This window comes from Eptesicus fuscus, chromosome 2 (genome assembly GCF_027574615.1).
Source record: "Eptesicus fuscus isolate TK198812 chromosome 2, DD_ASM_mEF_20220401, whole genome shotgun sequence".
NCBI classification, from domain to species: domain Eukaryota; kingdom Metazoa; phylum Chordata; class Mammalia; order Chiroptera; family Vespertilionidae; genus Eptesicus; species Eptesicus fuscus.
In genome coordinates this window covers 116,066,267-116,084,352 of record NC_072474.1, presented here as the reverse complement: position 1 = coordinate 116,084,352, position 18,086 = coordinate 116,066,267, and the positions used below count along the sequence as shown (strand labels likewise).

Here is an 18,086-nt window from a genome sequence, read left to right as displayed (position 1 = left end):
TGGCCAAGTCGTGGAGCCTCCCCCGGGAGTTGGGGCGTCTCTTTATGAGTGGGCGTCCCCGTGGCTGCCAAGCATGGCAGCAGCTTGGCCTTCCTCCTCCCGGTGGGCGGGCGGTGGGCCGAGAGAGCGTGCCGCCACTCGCTGTGGCTCGGTGGTGAGAGCGGCTCGGTGGAGGCGGCTTGCGTCGGGGAGGGCGTGGCTGGTGGGCACCCTGTCTGGGAGGACCGACCCTTCAGGGCGCGGGGCTGGGATGAGTGTGACTGCCTGTCACTCACAGCGATGGCGGTCAAGCTGCCATCATTGTGTGACCCTGGAGTCTCTGCTCAGCCCAGTGAGGAGCGGGTCAGCGTCTTCCCCTGATGAGGCGAGCCCTCGGAAGGGACCTCTGGGCTAGGTGGTGTCTTGTGGGCGCCCAGTCACAGCGCTGAAGAGTGGGTGTTCTCTGTCCGCCCACGTGTGGCTGCGCGGAGTGTGGGTGTGAGTGAGGCGGCGGGAGAGGAGGGTGGGTGTGAAGGAGGTGGGAGAGGAGGTGGGTGTGAAGGAGGTGGGAGAGGAGGTGGGTGTGAAGGAGGCGGCGGGAGAGGAGGGTGGGTGTGAGTGAGGCGGCGGGAGAGGAGGGTGGGTGTGAAGGAGGCGGCGGGAGAGGAGGGTGGGTGTGAGTGAGGCGGCGGGAGAGGAGGTGGGTGTGAAAGAGGCGGGAGAGGAGGTGGGTGTGAAGGAGGCGGGAGAGGAGGTGGGTGTGAAGGAGGCGGCGGGAGAGGAGGGTGGGTGTGAGTGAGGCGGCGGGAGAGGAGGGTGGGTGTGAAGGAGGTGGGAGAGGAGGTGGGTGTGAAGGAGGCGGTGGGAGAGGAGGGTGGGTGTGAAGGAGGCGGGAGAGGAGGTGGGTGTGAGTGAGGCGGGAGAGGAGGGTGGGTGTGAGTGAGGCGGCGGGAGAGGAGGTGGGTGTGAGTGAGGCGGCGGGAGAGGAGGTGGGTGTGAGTGAGGCGGCGGGAGAGGAGGTGGGAGAGGAGGTGGGTGTGAAGGCGGCGGGAGAGGAGGTGGGTGTGAAGGAGGTGGGAGAGGAGGTGGGTGTGAAGGAGGCGGCGGGAGAGGAGGGTGGGTGTGAAGGAGGCGGGAGAGGAGGTGGGTGTGAGTGAGGCGGCGGGAGAGGAGGTGGGAGAGGAGGTGGGTGTGAAGGCGGCGGGAGAGGAGGTGGGTGTGAAGGAGGTGGGAGAGGAGGTGGGTGTGAAGGAGGCGGTGGGAGAGGAGGTGGGTGTGAAGGAGGTGGAGAGGAGGTGGGTGTGAAGGAGGCGGCGGGAGAGGAGGTGGGTGTGAAGGAGGTGGGAGAGGAGGGTGGGTGTGAGTGAGGTGGCGGGAGAGGAGGTGGGTGTGAAGGAGGTGGGAGAGGAGGTGGGTGTGAGTGAGGCGGCGGGAGAGGAGGTGGGTGTGAGTGAGGCGGCGGGAGAGGAGGGTGGGTGTGAAGGAGGTGGGAGAGGAGGTGGGTGTGAAGGAGGCGGCAGGAGAGGAGGTGGGTGTGAAGGAGGCGGCGGGAGAGGAGGTGGGTGTGAAGGAGGCGGCGGGAGAGGAGGTGGGTGTGAAGGAGGCGGCAGGAGAGGAGGTGGGTGTGAAGGAGGCGGCGGGAGAGGAGGTGGGTGTGAAGGAGGCGGCGGGAGAGGAGGTGGGTGTGAAGGAGGCGGTGGGAGAGGAGGTGGGTGTGAAGGAGGTGGAGAGGAGGTGGGTGTGAAGGAGGCGGGAGAGGAGGTGGGTGTGAAGGAGGCGGCGGGAGAGGAGGTGGGTGTGAGTGAGGCGGCGGGAGAGGAGGTGGGTGTGAAGGAGGTGGGAGAGGAGGTGGGTGTGAAGGAGGTGGGAGAGGAGGTGGGTGTGAGTGAGGCGGTGGGAGAGGAGGTGGGTGTGAGTGAGGCGGCGGGAGAGGAGGTGGGTGTGAAGGAGGTGGGAGAGGAGGTGGGTGTGAAGGAGGTGGGAGAGGAGGTGGGTGTGAGTGAGGCGGCGGGAGAGGAGGTGGGTGTGAAGGAGGCGGCGGGAGAGGAGGTGGGTGTGAAGGAGGTGGGAGAGGAGGTGGGTGTGAAGGAGGTGGGAGAGGAGATGGGAGTGAGTGAGGCGGTGGGAGAGGAGGTGGGAGTGAAGGAGGTGGGAGAGGAGGTGGGTGTGAGTGAGGCGGCGGGAGAGGAGGTGGGTGTGAAGGAGGTGGGAGAGGAGGTGGGAGAGGAGGTGGGTGTGAGTGAGGCGGGAGAGGAGGTGGGTGTGAGTGAGGCGGGAGAGGAGGTGGGTGTGAGTGAGGCGGGAGAGGAGGGTGGGTGTGAGTGAGGCGGGAGAGGAGGTGGGTGTGAGTGAGGCGGGAGAGGAGGGTGGGTGTGAGTGAGGCGGCGGGAGAGGAGGGTGGGTGTGAGTGAGGCGGCGGGAGAGGAGGTGGGTGTGAGTGAGGCGGGAGAGGAGGGTGGGTGTGAGTGAGGCGGCGGGAGAGGAGGTGGGTGTGAAGGAGGTGGGAGAGGAGGGTGGGTGTGAGTGAGGTGGCGGGAGAGGAGGTGGGTGTGAAGGAGGCAGCGGGAATATGGTGGGCGGGTTGTGGTTCTGGAAAGGAAACAGGCCCGGCTTGGCACCACGGCTTGCCGAGTGTTGGTCGGGGTCGGTCTGAAGCTGGTGTGGGTCACGGGCACGCGGCTTTCGGAAGCTCTGCTGCTTCCTCCGCGGCGCTGACCCACGTGTGGTTGGTTCCAGACACCAAAGGCTCTACTCGCTGCTGGACAGGCTGCGCCTCGCCACCGCCCCGGGGTCCCGGGGCCCCTGTCCTCCGGCCACGTCCCACCCGCTGGATGGGGAGGGGTCCCTGGCGCTCGAGACAGTGAGCCCAGACAAGGTGAGTGCCCGCACGTGTGTGTGACGCGTGGCCCAGTCGGGCACTGAGTGTGCAGCGCTGGTTCGGGTCGGAGGGCTCCCAGCAGCTCCCGGCCTGCCCTGCCGGCCAGCCTGCCCAGGTCCCGTCACGGCCACGCTGCCCGAGGTCCAGCCCGTCGGCAGGCGTGGGGTGAGAAAGGAAGCGCTGACGTGGGATTCTCCTGGCGGGGTGTCAGGGGCGTCGGTGAGAGGAGCAGGTGTTGGGGGGCCGCAGCCTGCACGCCTGCACAGGCCTTCAAGCGCAGGCCCACCGGCCGCCCCCCTCCCCTTAGTCTGCTGGCCCTGCCCGTGGAGCCCCATCCTCACTGCTCCACGCACTCCTCAGAGCTCAGACCACTTGGGGGCCTTGGTGCTCTGCTTTCCTGGGGACTTCAGTTTAAGTGGGAGCTGGATTTAAAAGACCAGCAGCCCGGGCATCATAGGGCAGTGAACGCTGTGCTCAGCTGCGATGGGCTGAGCATGTCTGCTGTGCTGGCCCGGGGCGGGGGAGGGGGGCAAAGCTGCCACCCCAGTGGGAGATGATGGTACGAGGCCAGACGGCGAGGCTGAGGCACGGGGCCTGCGACCCCAGTGCTGTCACCGAGTTTGAAGGACAGCGGCCGTTCGCCAGGTGAGGGGAAGGCACGGGTGTCTGGATAGGGAAGCAGGTTCAGAGCTAGCCTTCAGGCAGCCTCTGTGGTTGGGAGCCGCCTGCACGGCCAGCCAGGGGTCCTTGTCACAGAACCCGGCCACAGTCCGCGGCCACTGCCCTCTGGTCCAGCAGAGCGGAAGCCCAAAAGCTCTGCCCCCTGCAGGCGTGACCGCCCTGTCTCTCCCCCAGGACTGGTACGTGCGCCTGGTCAAGTCCCAGTGCTGGACAAGGTCTGACTCGGCGCTGCTCGAGGGGGCGGAGCTGGTGAATCGGCTCCCGCCAGGTGACATGAGCGCGTTCCTGCGGCACCCGGTACGTCGGAGTCCCTGCCCCCTGTTGCTCAGACGCCCCTCTCGCCGCCCCTCTCGCTGGTCCCCGGGCAGCCCCAGGCCGTGTGCTCTCACGTCTGCCGAGTGGCCAGGGCCTCGAGTCCAGGCACCCAGGACAGTGCTCCCGCCCCGTTAGCAGGGCCTGGGCGGGCGCCAGAGGCTGACGGTGTGAGTGAGGAGTGTCCCCAAGGACCCAGTGGCCAGGCGCTTTGTCATGAGGCTGCATTGGAACCAGCAGGAGCCTGGCCGTCAGCTGGCTGAGGCCGTTCTGAGACCCGTTCCCTGAAAGCTGACTGCTGAATGGCCTATTCGCTTCACGACCAATTGGTGGAACTTTTTAAATTAGGTCATTGGGCTTTTACAGCTTTTAAAGGTCCTGGCAATGAAAGACAGGCGTAGTTCGGGTCACTGATGATGACACAGGATTTTCTGAATATTAACTAAAGATTGGCATTCTACCTGAAAATTGGCCAAAGAAACCCTTACATGATTTTTAAAGATTGGCAAAATAATACAAATTGCAACGCCATATGAAATGACTTTTTTCCAACCAAAATTGTGGCATTTATATGGTACATTGGTTTTATTTCAGCTGTTTTTGAACATAATCTACCTTTTTCAAACTTGGCGGGTGTTAAAGTGCTTCGCTGGTCTCCTGGATGGCACAGCAGTTCGATGTGTATCGCTGTTAAAGTTCTGTCGTACTGCACTTTTGATTTCAAATAAATCTGAAGGCGTAATAAATGAAAATACTTCTTTAAAATTAAACCGCCCCAAAGAGGCCAGACCTGTACGTCACTGAGCAGATGTGTAAGGGCTGATGGTTTTTTTATAACAGATGGAGAATATTCAGACCGTTTTTACGGTTGCTAACCTGTGTACCTCGGGCCTGTTTGTGTTGGCCTCTTCCTGCTGTCTCCTGGCCTGATTAACGCTTGTAATTGTTGAACCTTCAATGCCCTGATGCAGGAGTTCAACGTCAGCTTGTTAGCCCCGTGCCTGGGCGTGGGCCTGCAGGAAATGTCCGGAGGCCAGAAGAGCGCCCTCTTTGAAGCAGCGCGCGAGGCGACTCTGGACCGGGTGGCCAGCGCGGTCCAGCCGCTGCCCGCCGCCCACCAGGCGTTCCCGCCCTCCCTGCCTGTGGAGCCCACCGCCTACTGGAGCCAGTTGAATGATCTGTTTGGTAATTAAAGTAAAAGTGTCTCTTTTTTACTTATTTATTTTGAGTTTTAAACTTGATTTTTAGGGAGAGAGAGAGAGAAACATCTATGTGAAATCGAGTCATTGATCAGCTGCCTCTGGCATGATCCACAACCGGGGATCGAGCCTGCAACCCAGGCTGTGCCCCGACCGGGAATCAAACCAGCAACCTTTCGGTGCACGGGACGACGCCCAAGCAGCCACGCCGCACTGGCCGGGCTAGAAGCGTCTTTGACTTTAAAGCGCTGCAGAGCTGGGACCTGCTTTGCACTGAGCAAACACGCAGCAGGTGCTGTTGCTCTCACAAACCGAAAGCATTGACAGGAGGAACAGACGCGGCACCGGGTCCCCGGCTCCGCAGGCCTTTGGATGTGCGGGCCGCTTTGCTGGTCGTTGGCCCGGCGCTGGCTCCGAGCCCTGGAGGCGGCTGGGACGAGCCGGGATGCGGTCCCTGGGCCCACGCAGGCGGGAGGGCCTGGAAGTGCTGCCGAGGAGCCGCGCCTCCGCAAGCGGCCTGCCTGCCTTCCCGCCGAAAGCCTCGGTGCGTTCCGTCCTCCACGAAGGCCTCTGTTTCAGGGGATGCCGGGGTGTACCGCTCCCTGACCACGCTGGCCCGCGCGCTGGCCCAGTACCTGCTGGTGTTCCCCAAGCTGCCCGGCCACCTGCACCTTCCCCCGGAGAAGGAGAGGGACACTGTGAAGTTCGTGGTCATGACCCTGGAGGTGAGAGGCGGCTCGGGACAGAGGGAAGGCAGTGTCACGTGACAGGGCGCAGGGCGTAGAGGTCCCCAGCGAGGATGTGGCCACTCTGGCGTTTGACGCTCTCTGGAGCGCATGCCCTCAGATCCAGCCCCCTTGGCCGCCAGGAGGCGAGGCCAGCGCTGTCTGCCGGGAAGGCCTGGCCTGGCGGGTGGCGGGAAGGCGTCCGAGAGGAGCCCACCGCGCTGGGGGGAAAGGCGCAGCAGGTCCGGGCGGGTCCTGGCCGAGGGGAGCAGGCACTGGGAGCAGTTGCCAGGACTGACCAGGGGTGGGAACGCAGCCGCCCTCTGGGAGGCAGGGCTGTGGGGGCCCGCTGGCCTCTCGGGCCTCGACGGTTCCTTGGCACGGGGGTTGCCTGCGCCGACACAGCAGCGGGAAGGGAACCGGCCCGCCTCTGACGTGGCCTCCCCGCAGGCCCTGGCCTGGCACTTGGTCCACGAGCAGATCCCGCTGAGTGTGGACCTGCAGGCGGGCCTGGACTGCTGCTGCCTGGCCCTGCAGCTGCCCGGCCTGCGGCGCCTGCTGGCCTCCCCCGAGATGGTGACCCGCGCCTGCTCCCTCGTCCACTGCGTCCGCCTCATCCTGGAAGCCAGTGAGTGTCGCTCCGGGGCTCTGTCCGTGGGCACTTGAACAGGTCATCAGCCCCCCAGATCTCACAGGCATTTGTTTGTGCCGCCTGCGTTAGGAAGTGGGGTGTCGAGGTGGGTAAACGGGCCTTACTTGGTCTTCATAGGAAGTAACGTGCACTTGCTCTGTGGCCACTTGGTTAGGTCTCGGAGCTCCGGCTCCCATAGAAACGCTTGTAACTCCACGCCTCCGGTGGCTGGCCCGCGCTGACCGTCCCACCTTCAGCCCTCAGCGGGCGGAGGGGAGCTTCTGTGCGGCATTGGGGCCCAGCTGCTGTCAGTAAAAATGAGCTGTTCTTTCCCAGGGAAGTGTCCTCAACAAGGGTCATCAGCCAGGATCTTTAATAAATGGGACGTTCTGGTTTTACATGTGGGAGGGTGTTTGAAGTTTTGTGTTTTTAAATTGAACATTATAGAGTGGCGTTTTGAAGTTTCATTGTTTAAATTGTTTTCATCTGTGCATTTGTAGTCAACTTGGAAATGAAGATCAGGGAGCAGTGTTTAAAGCCAGGCTCCTGGGGCTGCAGCGTGCCTCTGGCAGCCGTGAACCCTGGGCCGCCCCAGGAGACCTTCTGGGTGGGGGTGGGGCAGCAGCCGCAGAAATGGGGGGCGGGGCTGGGAAGTCGGGGCCCAGGAGCCTGTCTGCCTGCGCTGCAGGTTGGCCAGGACATTGGTGTCGAGGTCTAGTGCCGCCTGAAACCTCTCAGTCGATCCCGGGATGTCTAGACCTTGTGTGGCGTCGTCTGTCACTTTGCATGTTGTGAGCTGCGTGACTGGAACGTGATAAAGGGATGGGAGGGTGTTGGCACTCCTTCGTGTGTCCTTCCCTGATGCAGTTGTGGTGCAGCCCGGGGACCAGCTTCTCAGTCTAGAAAGGAGGACGGACGCCCCGAAGGCCGCCAGGGGGGACGGCGGAGACTCTCACACACACAGTAAGTGTCAGGGCCGTGTTTGGGGCTTGTTCATTCACAGAAGACGTTTAAAGTGGCAAACGTGGGCCCTTGACGGTGAACGTACTGGGTCCCATTGCTCATCCCCACATTGAAAGGCAGTTTGGGCGCTGGACCGTTTGGCTCAGTGGATAGAGCGTCGGCCTGCGGACTAAAGGGCCCCAGGTTCGATTCTGGCCAAGGGCACATGCCCAGGTTGCAGGCTCGATCCCCCCCAGTAGGGGGTGTGCAGAAGGCAGCCGATCAATGATTCTCTGTCATCATTGGTGTTTCTATCTCTCTATCCCTCTCCCTTCCTCTCTGAAATCAATTTAAAAAAATGTATTTTTAAAAAATAAATAAATAAAGGCAATTTGGGGACATTGCCCTGCACGTGCTCCTTCCTCCAGCCTGCGTTCCTCCCCGCCTCGGGCTCCCTGTGGCTGACCTTCCCACTCAGCGGGGACGGCACACTCCCAGGAGGCCCTCCTCTCCTTCCGCCCCTCATCCTGTCCTCCATCAACCCTCCCTCCATCTGTCCGCTCCTCCATCCAGTCCTCCATCAACCCTCCCTCCATCTATCCGCTCCTCCATCCTGTCCTCCATCAACCCTCCCTCCATCTATCCGCTCCTCCATCCATCCTCCCTCCATCCTCCCTTCCTCCATCTATCCGCTCCTCCATCCTGTCCTCCATCAACCCTCCCTCCATCTACCCGCTCCTCCATCCAGCCTCCCCTCCATCCTGTCCTCCATCAACCCTCCCTCCATCTGTCCGCTCCTCCATCCTGTCCTCCATCAACCCTCCCTCCATCTATCCGCTCCTCCATCCAGCCTCCCCTCCATCCTCCCCTTCCGCCCCTGCATTCTGGCTCTATGTTCTCTATGCACTTATGTCTCCATCAACCCTCCCTCCATCTATCCGCTCCTCCATCCAGCCTCCCCTCCATCCTCCCCTTCCACCCCTCCATCTGTCCTCCCCTCCATTCTTCCTTCCTCCCCTCCATCCCGCCTCCCCTCCTCCATCCTCTTCTCCACCCGCCCTCCATCCTGGCACTACGTTCTCTGTGCACTTACGTCTCTCACCTCAGACTCTGGCCCCATGGGGGCAGGGAGTGTGTGTGTTCTCACTGTTGTACTTGACCGTCAAACGTTTGAATGAGGAGACACACTAAGGAACGTGCGGCTGGTGGGAACTAGCCTGCGTGTGTCCATCAGCCATCTGTCTGGCTGGATTTTAAATGAAAACTCCTGCTCTTCCTACAGAAACAACAAGTCCACGTCCCTTCACTTAACCCTATTCTAGACTCGGGCACATACCTCGGTTCTTCATGCACTTTCTCCTGAGCGTGGTGCCGGCAGGGCGGGAGGAAGGCTTCTGGACGGAGGGGCTCCTGTCACCACCTCCAGGGCCCAGGCCATTCGAGCCCTGCGCTGGGGTCAGGCTGGATGCTGCCAGCAGTGGCAGGCAGTGTGGGGCGGGCGGCGCGGGGCAGGGCCCGAGGCAGGAGACCAGGCCGGCGCGGGGTAGCTGAGCCCGAGCTGCAGTCTGTAGGTTCTCAGGGACCAGCTAGAGGTCTGGGGGTGCCACCTTTCTGGGGTGGGGTGTGCCTTCTCCCTGGGAGGCAGGAAGGTCAGGAGGTTGGGGGGTCCATCCTGTCTTACCCGCGGTGTCGGTTCAGGCCCCGAGTGCGTCACGGCGGCCTGCAGGGAGGTGGCCGAGCTGGTGGAGGCCTTGCCGTCCGTGCTGGCCTTGGGGCACAAGAGGAACAGCAGCACGCCCGCCTTCCTCACGCCCGTGCTCAGGAGCATCGTGGTCAGCCTGGCCCGCTTGCCCCTCGTCAACAGCTACACACGCATCCCCCCGCTGGTGAGTCTGCAGACGGGCCTGGCGGGTCAGTGGCCCAGTTGGGCCAGCTCGGCTGTCGCCTTGGGTGGCCGGTGCAGCCGGGAGTCCTGATGCTGCCTGGTTCCCTCGGCCTGGTGTGCAGCAAGGCTGGCCTTTCTGAATGAGGCGCAGGGAGCTGGCCACAGAGACCCGTCCCTGGGTGAGCCCGTCCCTGGGTGAGCTCGAGCGGCCCTTGCACTCGGGGCCATGCTGGTCCGAGGAGGCTGTGACCCGTGCTGGGGCCTGGGGGCTGGAGCTCAGCGACTTCGTTCCACCCTCTCAGGTCTGGAAGCTCGGGTGGTCGCCCACGCCGGGAGGGGATTTCGGCACAGCCTTCCCCGAGATCCCCGTGGAGTTCCTCCAGGAGAAGGAAGTCTTCAAAGAGTTCATCTACCGCATCAACACGCTGGGTAGGCGGGGCTCCTCGTGACCGCGCAGCGCGCCAGCCTGGGGTCCCCGTCCCGGAGTGTGCCCTGCACCTCTTGTCCCGTGAAAGGTCTAGGCCCGCCTGCTCGCGGGAAGCATTCTGAGTGCACACAGCTCAGCGTGAGCACTTCCACCCACGTGTCTGCGTGAATGTTTAATCCCGAGTTTCCATGTGTCCGCGTGTTTGAAGTCGGGTTGGTACCTGGTAGTTGGTGATGGGGAGCTGAATCCAATCTGGGCAGGAGGCACCCCGCCAGCAGGGACGGGATTGTCCGTGTGTTCCCTCGTGGTCACTGATGCCGCCTCGTGTGCGGGACGGGCAGGGGAGTGGGAGCCACCGTGGCAGATGCGGAGGAAGCAGACGCTGGGAGAGCCGGGCTCTGTGTGGGCGGCCGTCCAGCTCGGGCCCAGCTCTGCCATCGGGATTGAGCGCGCCCTGCCGCCTGCAGCCTTCTCAGCCGCCCTGCGCACGGCCCGAGGCACAGCGACCGCTTCCCTCCTGCTCTGCAGCGCCGTGGCCGGCGGCTTCTGTCCCATTCGATGGTGCAGGTGTCACCTGCTCAGGGTCGAAAGGGCGGTGCTGAGGGGCAGCGCCCTGCGAGGGGCTCCCGGGAACGAGTGTCTCGGGAGTCCGGTGTGGCACCCGCGGGCACTGGGCAGGCCCACCCTTGGCCCTGAAGGTTCAGGCAGCAGACACCTCGTTGGCCTGCATCCCCTTTAGTCCCGAGGACGATGAGGCCCTGCTGACGAGATGCGATCTGAGGAGCATGGAGGTGGCCGCCGGGGCAGTTCCTCCCCGCCCTCGGAGATGGCAGTCGGCAGCGTGGCCTCCCAGCCTACGCCAGCCCCTTCCGGGCTGCCCTGTGCGTGGCCGTCAGACCTCGGCCCAGCAGTCCTGCGGCCGGCTCTGCCCCCGCCTTTGCTGGTGCTCCCTCTCGCTCTCTTCTCCGTGTGCCCCGGCCTCTCCTCCTCCCTGTGGAAATGCCCACACACGTCTGCCCTCTTCGTATCCAGGTGTGGGCGTCTAACCCACATCTCAGTCCATCCGTCTGTCTCCCTCCCTACGCCCATCTTAGCGAGGAGACCCTGTCACTGCGGCCCCAGCAGGTGCCGAGGGGCGTGGAGCGCAGCTCGGAGCAGCCGCTGCTCCAGCGCGGAGCGCGTGGTGTGACGCCCTCACTGAGGACGAGCGTGCTCTGCCCAGACTGCGTTCCTTTCTGACCCTCCAGACGTCGGGGACACCGAGCTCTGCCTCCCGCCAGCAGCCGAGCTGGGCGGGCTCACAGCGCATGCTGACCCCTGGGCCGTCCCGGCCGTGGTGTGCCCAGTGCATCCAGGAGCTCAGTCCGAGCGGGACTTCCGGCCCCTTTCCACTCGGCCACACCTGCCGGGCGGGGTTAGGAGGGCGCCGGATGGACACACGCACACGCACACACGCCCACTGCCAGGGCAGCACGCAGACGTGCGTGCTCAGTGTCCGCGCTGGAGGGCGGGCGCCGCAGGGTCCTGCTTTGCAGACCTGCCGAGGCTGAGGCGGCTGCCGGACGTGGCCCGGGGCACTGCCCGCTCCGGTTAGAGCTGGCGGCCCCGCTGTCGCCTCACGTCGGGTCGTTGGAGGAGCGGGTGACCCTCTGTCTCATGTGACATTTGCATCATAGGGTGGACCAGCCGCACTCAGTTCGAGGAAACGTGGGCCACCCTCCTGGGCGTCCTGGTGACCCAGCCCCTCGTGCTGGAGCAGGAAGAGAGCCCCCCGGAGGTAAGGCGCCATAGCGCGGGCTCCGCCGGCTGGCAGCCAGCAGAGGGCAGCCAGCTCGCTTTCCTGCCTTACCTTACTTTTAAGAGTAGCCAGGTTGCGTTAGACTGATGCTCCGGAGCAGAGCCGATCTCCCGCTGTCGGGGTGCTGCCTGGCCGCATGTGGGCGCTCGGAGCCCAGTGCTTTGGCGCTGGGTCAGTAATTCCCGACTCCGCGCGTAGTTCAGTCAGAGGAAAGGGCACGTAAGGCCGGCCGAGGCACGTGCTCATCCACCTCGACCGTCTCGCAAAGACGCTCCCCGGCTTCTGCGCGTAGGCTGTGGATTGACACAGTATTGGGAAAGGCCGCCGTTCGGCGAGCAAAGCCCGGGATAGGAAACGTCTGGACCCTCAGGCCCTGTTCTGGCAGGAGGGTGGCGTGACACAGAGGGGACAGTTCCGTGGTGGGTGTCGCAGCCGTCCACACGGCCTGCGGGTCCACGCGTCGAAGCTGGCGGGGGTCACGTGCCAAGTTCTCCAGTCGGTGCTGAAGTTCAGTGGTTCCTGCTCGGAGCTGTGCCTGTGGGAGGCCTGGCTCTGAGCCGTGGACATGCGTCCGTTAGGTGTGTTCCCAGTGACCGGTGTGGGCGGTGGTGGGTGCGGGCAGACACGGCAGGGCCTGGCGGGGAGGGCGTGCCCCCCGGCGCTCAGGCTCCTCCCGCCAGCCCTGCGGTCTGCAGGTGGGCACAGGTCGTACTTGGTGTCTGGCTGCTCGTGACGTGATCACATGTGGGCTCTTTCCAGGAAGACACGGAGAGGACCCAGATCCATGTCCTGGCCGTGCAGGCCATCACCTCCCTCGTGCTGAGCGCGATGACCGTGCCCGTGGCCGGCAACCCCGCCGTGAGCTGCTTGGAGCAGCAGCCCCGGAACAAGCCCCTGAAAGCTCTCGACACCAGGTCTGCCCGCGTTGCCGTGTGTCCAGGGCACGGCGTGGTGGGGCCGAGAGGCACCCTCCACCCACCCCACCCCGGGCCAGCAGCTTACCGCCCTTTCGTTGTTGCTGGAACTAAAAAGCAAAGCACCGTGCGTGTGCTGCGAGAGGTGCATGTGCTCAAGTGACTGACCAGCCGCCGTGAACACGGCCTGAGGCGGCGGGGCCTCTGGCCAGCAGAGCAGGAGGGCGTCTGCCGGGCTCAGCAGGAGTCGCCCGCAGAGGCGGTGCTGTGGTGCTGCGGGTGCCGCTCCTTTAGGCACCGCTGGGGCGGGTCCTGGCGTCGCTCACGGCTACAATTTTAAAGGAACTGAAAGTTTAACCTTTGTCCTCGATTCTAGGTTTGGGCGGAAGCTGAGCGTGATCCGAGGAATTGTAGAGCAGGAAATTCAAGCAATGGTGTCGAAGAGGGAGAACATCGCCACCCATCACCTGTACCAGGCGTGGGACCCCGTCCCCTCTCTGTCTCCAGCCGCCACAGGTGCCCGTCGGGAGGGGCCGGCACACTGACGCAGCGGTGGGCAGGCAGAGGCTGGGACCTCGTGAGCTGCCCTGGCCCATGGCAGTGCCGGCGCCTCGGGACCGGCCGCTGACCCTCTGGAGGGAATGAAGCCGGGAAGCAAGTTCTCAAGAGACAGGGACGTCGTGGGGTATTTCTTTGTTTTTGTTGATCCAGAGAGGAAGGGAGGGGGAGAGACACCAGTGGTGAGAGGAACATCAGTCAGCTGCCTCCCGCACGTCCCACCTGGGGTCGAGCCTGTAACCCGGGCCTGTGCCCTGACCAGGAATCAGTTTGTGACCCGGTTCATAGGTCGACGCTCAGCCCCTGGGCCGCACCGGCCGGGCTGGGGGTTCTCTCAGGCGCACTTTTCGCTGTTGGGTGCCCAGTGTCCAGGCTAGTCTTCGTGACCCCTGGGCTGTGGGAGGTGTCCGGTCCTCCCGGTTTCGGTCCTGAGCCTTAGCTGCAGGGCGCCGTGTGCCGTGCGCGCTCAGACATCGGGCGAGAGTCAGCTGAGTGTGAACTGGTGCCTTGGGGGTCTCGGGCCGGTAGGGGAGAGGCGTCGCGGCCTCGCCATCCCAGGAGCAGCCGCTGCAGGCATGCGCGGAGCATGTGCTTCGGGGAGGGAGGTTTCGGGGGGAGCGGGGCGGGTGGTGCCCACCAGCGCGAAGTGCGGGCTCAGGTGGCCTGGGCCTCAGGGAAGGAAGCAGGGGGTGGAGAAGACGGCTGTGTGGGGGCACTGCCCACACCCTGTCCCGGGGGGCGCGGCTGTGCTGTCCTCCGGGCCCAGGCCCCTGGCGGGCTGCCGCCTCCTCCACAGCTGCGGACCGGGCTGTGCCGCTCCGCCAGCCGGTGCCCGTGGGGCCAGAGCCGGTGCCTCCGGGGAGAGGGGCCCGCACTGCCTCGGCCCTGCCAGCTGCCTGCTGTGAGGGGACAGAACTGCCCAGGCCGCCAGGGCCCACGCTGTGCCTCGCCAGGCTTGGCGGCGGCTCTGACGTCCTGTCGCCCGCAGGTGCCCTCATCAGCCACGACAAGCTGCTGCTGCAGACCAACCCCGAGCGGGAGCTGGGCAGCATGAGCTACCAGCTCGGCCAGGTCAGCGCGCCCCGTCCTCCGCCCTCGGGTGTGGGCCACTTCCGCCTTCGGGAGCAAAGTTAAACGCACTTAAGGCGAGCGCAGGGGGCTTGTTCGTTTCACTTACGGCGTTTATCCTGAGAAGGGCGTACGGTGTCTTATGCGTGTGAACAGTGGGAGAGTGTGAGGTAACTTAGGGGCGGGAGGGCGGCACGGTCCCAGCCCCGTGCTGCTGGGTGGGTCGCTGTCACTGGCCCTTGATCAGAAAAGTGGGGACCATTGTGTGCATGGCAGGGAGGCAGTGGGGACCCCTGAGTTTGCAGCGTTGGCCCTGCAGTGGCTGTTCTCCCTCAGCGTGTTGCCGTCACGCAGAAAGCCTGGCCCTCAGCTGCTCCCCTCATCCCAGGGCTTCCGTTTGAAGGCAGAGCTGTCTGAAGACCCCCTTCCCCCGGACCCACTGGGTCTGACTGAGCAGGCCCTGCTGGGTGGCGCGGCCCCGCCGTGGCCAGGATCCCGGGCCACACCTGCGCCCGGCCCTGAGCTCCGGGAGCCTGCGCCCGCTCCTCGCGCTGACCCGGGGCCTGTGTTGAAGGTGTCCATCCACTCGGTGTGGCTGGGGAGCAGCATCACGCCCCTGAGGGAGGAGGAGTGGGACGAGGAGGAGGAGGAGGAGCCCGACGTCCCCGCACCTTCGTCGCCACCCACGTCTCCCGTCAGCTCCAGGTTCCCACCGCCTTTGGTTGAAGCCTTTGAGGGTTTCGGTCGTTGCGGGGGTGGGGCCTGCGCTGACCCTCGTGTGTGTGCTCCACAGGAAGCACCGGGCCGGGGTGGACATCCACTCCTGCTCCCAGTTCCTGCTGGAGCTGTACAGCCGCTGGGTCCTGCCGTCCAGTTCCGGCCGAAGGACGCCCATCATCCTGATCAGCGAAGTGGTTCGATCTGTAAGTTTACCTCGCCCGTCCCTCGTGCACACAGCGCATACAGGTATACATACATGTGCACGCACGCGCGCAGGTGTCTCTGGGAGCCTAAGAAGAACTCTCAGGCCTGGGCTCTCTGCCTGTCCCCCCCACGGCGGGCAGATGCTCCGAGGGCAGTGGCAGTGTCGTTGCGACGTCACCGCCGTCCAAGGCTGGAGGCTCCCTCCTTGTCCGTAAGGGTCCCCCTGGGGCCGGGCTCACAGGACCACACGCCCCTCGGAAGCACGATCTTGGAGTTTTTCTCAGACTGTTGGTCTCGGGGTCCTTTACGGTCTTCCCGTGAGTGGGGACCCGAGAGCCTGTTGTGCGGGTCCGTCTGTCGGTATTTACGGAGTCGGACACCAAGTCTGAGGAGCTGTTTGTTTTTGTCATTAGTCCTCACCCCAGGACGTGCTTAGAGAGAGGAGGGGCGAGAGAGAGAGCAACATCCCCGATGAGAGAAGCGTGGGTCGGCTCCTGCCTGCAGCCCCAGGCCTGTGCCTGACTGGGAATGCAGCTGTGACCTGGTCCATGAGCTGATGCTCCTCGTAGATGTACCGTGAAGAGCTGAGCCTTCGGCAGCTGAGCGTCTGGGGAGACAGAGTCCCGGCAAAGCGTTGATTTCTGAGACCACGTTTCTGCCGGGGCTCAGAGCCTGCCCCTGCGCCAGGGAGAGGCCTGGGCTCCGGGGCAGAGCAGACACGGCTTGTCCTGGTCCCGCTGCGGGCAGGCTCCCTGAGGTCGTGGCCGTCCCGGCTCCGCCCCCGCAGCGAGCGCGTGCACAGGCATCCGTGAGGACGCCCCGACCACGCTGCGTGTGTCCCTGCACTCGAGGTCCCAGGGGTTTGCGTGCCAGGGCAGCAGGGTGCCTGGAGCCTGCTGTCCCTGGGCTGGGAGGAGGCGTGCTGGGTGCGCTGCTTCCTTCCCTGACAGCGGCTCCCTCCCGTCCGCACGTTGTGTCTGCAGCTCCTCGTGGTCTCCGACCTGTTCACGGAGCGCAGCCAGTTTGAGATGATGTACCAGACGCTGACCGAGCTGCGCAGGGCGCACCCTCCAGAGGACGAGATCCTGCTGCAGTACCTGGTGCCGGCCACCTGCAAGGCGGCGGCCGTCCTCGGCATGGTGAGCGGCGGGCACTGCGCGTGGCGCCGTGGGGGCAGCGTCCGCCGGCAGTGCGAGCTGGGGGGCTCCGCTCGCTCTGGGCTTCGCGCGCCGTGGAGTGTGCCGTGGTCGGCGAGCCGCACTTGGGGGCTCCTGTGCACCTTGGTCAGGTCGTCACGGTGGCGGTGCGCCCGGAGCTGGCTGTGTGGGGGCCCTTTTCCGGGGTGCTGCTGGCCTCTGCTTCCTATCGCCAGGGCCCCTCCCGGGACTGCTCGGTCACAGTCCCCTGCATTCCACCCCACAGTGTGGGTGCCAGCCTTTTTACAGGAGGGCCGACAGGGCCTTTGGGGTCCCCCTGATGCTGCTCCAGCTGATGAGCACCCGGCCAGCGCCACACCCACTTTCTGGGCGGTCGTCATCACGTGGTGTTGGGGGATCCCCAGAAGTCTAAATTCAGGGTCAGTTCCGAAGACCTGACACAAAGCTTATTCAGACACGTCAGGACTTGCACACGGAGAAACTCACATATACGGCGAGGCGGCTGCCGCGGCCAGGTCAGCAGGCGCGTCAGGCAGCCAGCGCCCCCTCCAGCCACTGCCCGTCCCGGGCCTGCCCTCTGTGGGCGCCTCCGCTTCCTGAGGATCAGCCCAGCCTGAGGCTAGAGGTCGGACAGTCGCAGAGGGTTCAACGGGCCAACATTTCCCAGACGCCTTTGCTGCTGGGCCGTGTTGCCTCTCTGAGGGAGTCCCGTGCACGCGGTACCTGCTAAACAGACGTCCCAGCCGCGGAAGGCAGGCCTCCGAGGGGCGCACGTGAAAGAGCATCAGCGCCGCCCGCTGCCCTGCCCCTCGGCTCGCCCTGCGCGTGGCAGCAGCGGCAGCGTGCTGTGCCCGCTCAGGCCCTGGCCGCCGGTGCAGAGACGCTCCCTCAGCAGCAGGAGCGGCTGCGCTGGCCCTGGCCATCCCCTCGTGCCATGCTCGGCCCTGCCTGTCCTGCCCGCGAGGCGGCGAGTCTGCGCCTCGGCCGCCTGGAGCTGGTGGAGCCTTTGCCTTGAGTCTTGCCCCAGGCGAGCGGAGGCTGAGGCCCGGGTGCTGGGCGCAGCTCCAGGTCACAGGACCAGGCGGAGGGGGAGCCCACGCCGTGCCTGGCTGCCTTCCCCACAGAATCCGCCCCTGCGGGCCCAGGCGCCGAGCCGGTGTCCCCCGTCCTGGGTGGCCTGGTGCCCCTGCGCGCACCCTTCGCAGCTGCGCCCCGAGTGTGGATCGTGGGAGCGCAGGAGCAGCTGCTCTCGGAGGCCCTTTGTCTCTGTGGGCTCTGAGGTCGCCTGTTCCATTGTGACTGTGTTCTGTGCTCAGGCCCAGGTCCCGCAGGCGAGTGCTGTGTCAGTAAATCAAATCAGTAAGGATTGTTTCTGAAGAGGCCCCGAGGCCAGATGGTGCCCTGGGGACTCCTCGTCTGGCTGTGCAGGGGCCGCGGGCTTCTCCTCCTGACGCATCAGCCCCCTGCTGGCCCCTGGTGGTGCCTTTAGAGCTGGGGCCCTGGAGGCCTGCGTGGAGGTCCCTCAGGTGGTCCAGTGGTCTGTGGGGGCCGGGAGGAGAGAGGGAAGTCCTCGGTCACGGAGGGAGGCAGGGACACAGTGCTTGTGGGGGCCGCACTGTCAGACAGCCTTCCGGAACCCCTAAGACTCCGCCGGCCGGGGTCGCCTTCCCAGGGGATGGTCTGTGAACCGCTGTGGCTGCCCCCCTGCACCTGCTCTCTGTGGGGTCTCACGCGGAGGGCACAGTGTAGGCTCCTCCTTAACGCTTGTGATTAGGGTGCTAAGGGGAATGGACACGTTTGCATAGACGACAGCGGGTCCCCAGGACTACCTCGCAGGGCTCCCCAAGCTCGGCTGTGATTTACTGCAGTGACAGGACGCAGTCAGTGAGGGAGTGCGCACGGGGCCACGGCCACAGGAGACCAGACTCAGCTTCGGAATCCCCTTCCGGAGTCACGGGACGCGCTGTTTCCGGGCAATGCGTGTGAAAACACACGCGGAGCCCTGCCC

The 18,086-nt window shown here is 64.8% G+C and overlaps 1 protein-coding gene across 1 annotated transcript in view; it reads left to right on the top strand.

Annotated features, from left to right (window-relative positions):
* Positions 1-18,086, top strand: part of HTT (huntingtin) — a 95,909-nt gene that overhangs the window by 73,134 nt on the left and 4,689 nt on the right. The window contains exons 46-60 of the mRNA XM_054708427.1: positions 2,716-2,854; positions 3,713-3,835; positions 4,822-5,035; positions 5,629-5,774; positions 6,225-6,402; positions 7,273-7,368; positions 9,046-9,233; positions 9,535-9,661; positions 11,336-11,436; positions 12,217-12,371; positions 12,748-12,887; positions 13,918-14,000; positions 14,572-14,702; positions 14,791-14,920; positions 15,905-16,060. Of these exons, the coding sequence (XP_054564402.1) occupies positions 2,716-2,854; positions 3,713-3,835; positions 4,822-5,035; positions 5,629-5,774; positions 6,225-6,402; positions 7,273-7,368; positions 9,046-9,233; positions 9,535-9,661; positions 11,336-11,436; positions 12,217-12,371; positions 12,748-12,887; positions 13,918-14,000; positions 14,572-14,702; positions 14,791-14,920; positions 15,905-16,060 (2,107 nt within the window). The remainder of the gene's footprint in view (positions 1-2,715; positions 2,855-3,712; positions 3,836-4,821; positions 5,036-5,628; positions 5,775-6,224; positions 6,403-7,272; positions 7,369-9,045; positions 9,234-9,534; positions 9,662-11,335; positions 11,437-12,216; positions 12,372-12,747; positions 12,888-13,917; positions 14,001-14,571; positions 14,703-14,790; positions 14,921-15,904; positions 16,061-18,086) is intronic.